The 3,269-nt window shown below is 42.3% G+C and overlaps 1 protein-coding gene across 1 annotated transcript in view; it reads left to right on the top strand.

Moving 5' to 3' along the window:
* Nucleotides 1-3,269, top strand: part of DBT (dihydrolipoamide branched chain transacylase E2) — a 63,089-nt gene that overhangs the window by 47,037 nt on the left and 12,783 nt on the right. The window contains exons 9-10 of the mRNA XM_011935176.1: nt 2,703-2,894; nt 3,046-3,117. Coding sequence (XP_011790566.1) covers nt 2,703-2,894; nt 3,046-3,117 — 264 coding nt within the window. The remainder of the gene's footprint in view (nt 1-2,702; nt 2,895-3,045; nt 3,118-3,269) is intronic.

The raw sequence follows: 3,269 nt of genomic DNA, 5'->3' as shown, positions 1-3,269 counted from the left end.
GCTGGGATTACAGGCGTGAGCCACCACACCTGGCCTCACCTGGCAGATTTTTAAATTTTTTGTAGAAATGGGATCTTGCCATGTTGCCCAGGCTGGTCTCGAACTCCTGGACTCAAGTGATTCACCCACCTCAGCCTCCAGAGTAGCTGGGAACACCAGTGTGCATCACCACATCAAGCTAATTTTTGTATTTTTTGTAGAAATGGGATCTTGCCATGTTGCCCAGGCTGGTCTCTGACTCCTGGACTCAAGTGATTCACCCACCTCAGCCTCCCAAAATGCTGGGTTACAGGCATGAGCCACTGTGCCCAGCCCCTTCTTTTTTGTTTACTATATTGTAAACATCATTATGTGTCAGCAAATATAGCTTTGTTATTTATGTAGCCAGTGACCTGTTTATAAACATTATGATTATTCTCAGTTTCTCAAACTTATAAACAGTGTGTACTCAACATCCCTGTGTATCCCTACATACTTCTGCATTTAGTTCCTTAACACAAATTTTTATAAGTGTTGGTACATATTGTCATGTGTTCTCCAAAAAGTCTATACAGGTTAAGTATCCGTTACCTGAAATGCTTGGGACCAGAAGTGTTTTGGATTTAAGATTTTTTTGGATTATGGGATATTTGCGTATACAAAGGAGTTATCTTGAGGATAGGACCCAAGTCCAAACATGAAATTCACTTATGTTTCATTTACCCCTCATACACATAGCCTAAGGGTAATTTTATACAATATTTTTAACATTTTTGTACATGAAACAATTTTTTTTTCTTTTTTTGAGACGGAGTCTTGCTCTGTAGCCCAGGCTGGAGTGCAGTGGCGAGATCTCGGCTCACTGCAAGCTCCACCTCCTGGCTTCACACCATTCTCCTGCCTCAGCCTCTCGGGTAGCTGGGACTACAGGTGCCCGCCACCACACCCGCTAATTTCTTTTTGTATTTTTAGTAGAGACGGGGTTTCACTGTGTTAGCCAGGCTGGTCTTGATCTCCTGACCTCATGATCCACCCGCCTCGGCCTCCCAAAGTGCTGGGATTACAGGCGTGAGCCACTGTGCCCGGCCACACAGTTTTCTTTTTTTCTTTTTTTGACACAGGGTTTTGCTCTGTCATCCATGCATAATCATTGCTTATTGTAACCTAAAACTCTTGGGGTCAAATGATCCTCCCACCTCAGCCTCCCAAGTAGCTGAGACTACAGGCATGTGCCATAATACTCAGCTAATTAAAAAAATTTTTTTTGTAGAGATGGAGTCTTACTACGTTGCCTAGGCTGGTCTTGAACTCCTGGCCTCAAGCAATCCTTCTGCATCAGTCTCGCAAAGTGTTGGGATTATAGGCACGAGCCACTATGCCCTGCCAGAACAATGGCTGCATTTTTCTGTGTTTTTTTTTTAATTGATGGGCTCTGATATGGTTAAATATTACAAAATGAGAATTGTTTCAACAACTATGCAGCATAATGTTTAAGGACAAAATATTGAATATACTTTTTATTATATATGTATTTTATCACATAGTAAGGAATGCTGAGATGCTTAATCCATCCAATAAATCGAAAATAAAAACTTTACATTTCTGTATTTGTCAGTATACAGAATTCTGAAGATGGATCTTGACTCAGGGTGATAAATCAGTTTTCAAGGAAATTGGCTACATGACATGACATTTCAGCCCTCAAAAGTTTCAGATGTTGGAGCATTTCAGATTTCAGATATTTGAACTAGGGATGCTCAACCTGTACCAGTTACATTTGCACTGACAGTGTTGGGAAATAGCTTATTGCCTACATTCTTATCAACAAAAAATTTATCTTTGTTTAGACAGAGTCTCACTCTGTCTCCCAGGCTAGAGTACAGTGGTACAATCTCAGCCCACCACAACCTCCACCTCCCGGGTTTGAGCGATTCTCATGCCTCAGCCTCCTGAGTAGCAGGGATCACAGGCCTGTGCCACCTTGCTAATTTTTGTATTTTTAGTAGAGATGGGGTTTCACCATGTTGGCCAGGCTGGTCTTGAACTCATTACCTCAGGTAATCCAGCCACCTTGGCCTCCCAGAGTGCTGGGATAACAGGCGTGAGCCACTGCATCTGGCCCCAAAAGTCATTTAAAAATTATTTTTAAATTATTTCTTTTTTTTTTTGAGATGGAGTCTCGCTCTGTCGCCCAGGCTGGAGTGCAGTGGCCGGATCTCAGCTCACTGCAAGCTCCGCCTCCCGGATTTACGCCATTCTCCTGCCTCAGCCTCCCGAGTAGCTGGGACTACAGGCGCCCGCCACCTCGCCCCGCTAGTTTTTGTATTTTTAGTAGAGACAAGGTTTCACCGTGTTAGCCAGGATGGTCTCGATCTCCTGACCTCGTGATCCGCCCGTCTCGGCCTCCCAAAGTGCTGGGATTACAGGCTTAAGCCACCGCGCCCGGCCGTTTTTTGTATTTTTTTAGTAGAGACGGGGTTTCACCGTGTTAGCCAGGATGGTCTCGATCTCCTGACCTCGTGATCCGCCCGTCTCGGCCTCCCAAAGTGCTGGGATTACAGGCTTGAGCCACCGCTCCCGGCCTAAATTATTTCTTTTAAATCGCTACCAATTGGGTAAAAATGAGTTTTGGAAGTGGTTTCTAGATGACAGTGAAGGTTGATCCTTTCTTTGCTATTAGTTTATTCATTAAAAGCCCTACTATATAATTTTTTATTTTTTAGGCTTCTCATAACATTGGGATAGCAATGGATACTGAACAGGGTTTGATTGTCCCTAATGTGAAAAATGTTCAGATCTGCTCTATATTTGACATCGCCACTGAACTGAACCGCCTCCAGAAATTGGGCTCTGTGGGTCAGCTCAGCACCACTGATCTTACAGGAGGAACATTTACTCTTTCCAACATTGGATCAGTGAGTAATAATGTTGAAATACATAAACCATTGCTTAAGGTTTCTGATCATATGCTTAATTAAAAATAGAAAATGTCACTTGGCATTTGTTCCCTGAAAAATCCTAACTTTTAATACTCTCCTTTTTTTTTTTTTTTTTTTTTTTAAATAGATTGGTGGTACCTATGCCAAACCAGTGATATTGCCACCTGAAGTAGCCATTGGGGCCCTTGGATCAATTAAGGTACATGTATTAGATAACTGAAAAATGGAGTTTAAGCAAATTCAGGGACTCAACACAATGAAGAGTAACCATTTCTAAGGTTTCCCCCTCATTTTGTAGGTTTAAGTTTCTGAGTTTGCCTTAGAAAGTCCATTATTTCTTTTTTCTTTTTT

This window comes from Colobus angolensis, unplaced genomic scaffold (assembly GCF_000951035.1).
Source record: "Colobus angolensis palliatus isolate OR3802 unplaced genomic scaffold, Cang.pa_1.0 Scaffold141, whole genome shotgun sequence".
Lineage (NCBI taxonomy): Eukaryota > Metazoa > Chordata > Mammalia > Primates > Cercopithecidae > Colobus > Colobus angolensis.
The sequence above is the reverse complement of the archived record's forward strand: the minus strand, read 5'-3'. Positions and strand labels throughout refer to the sequence as shown.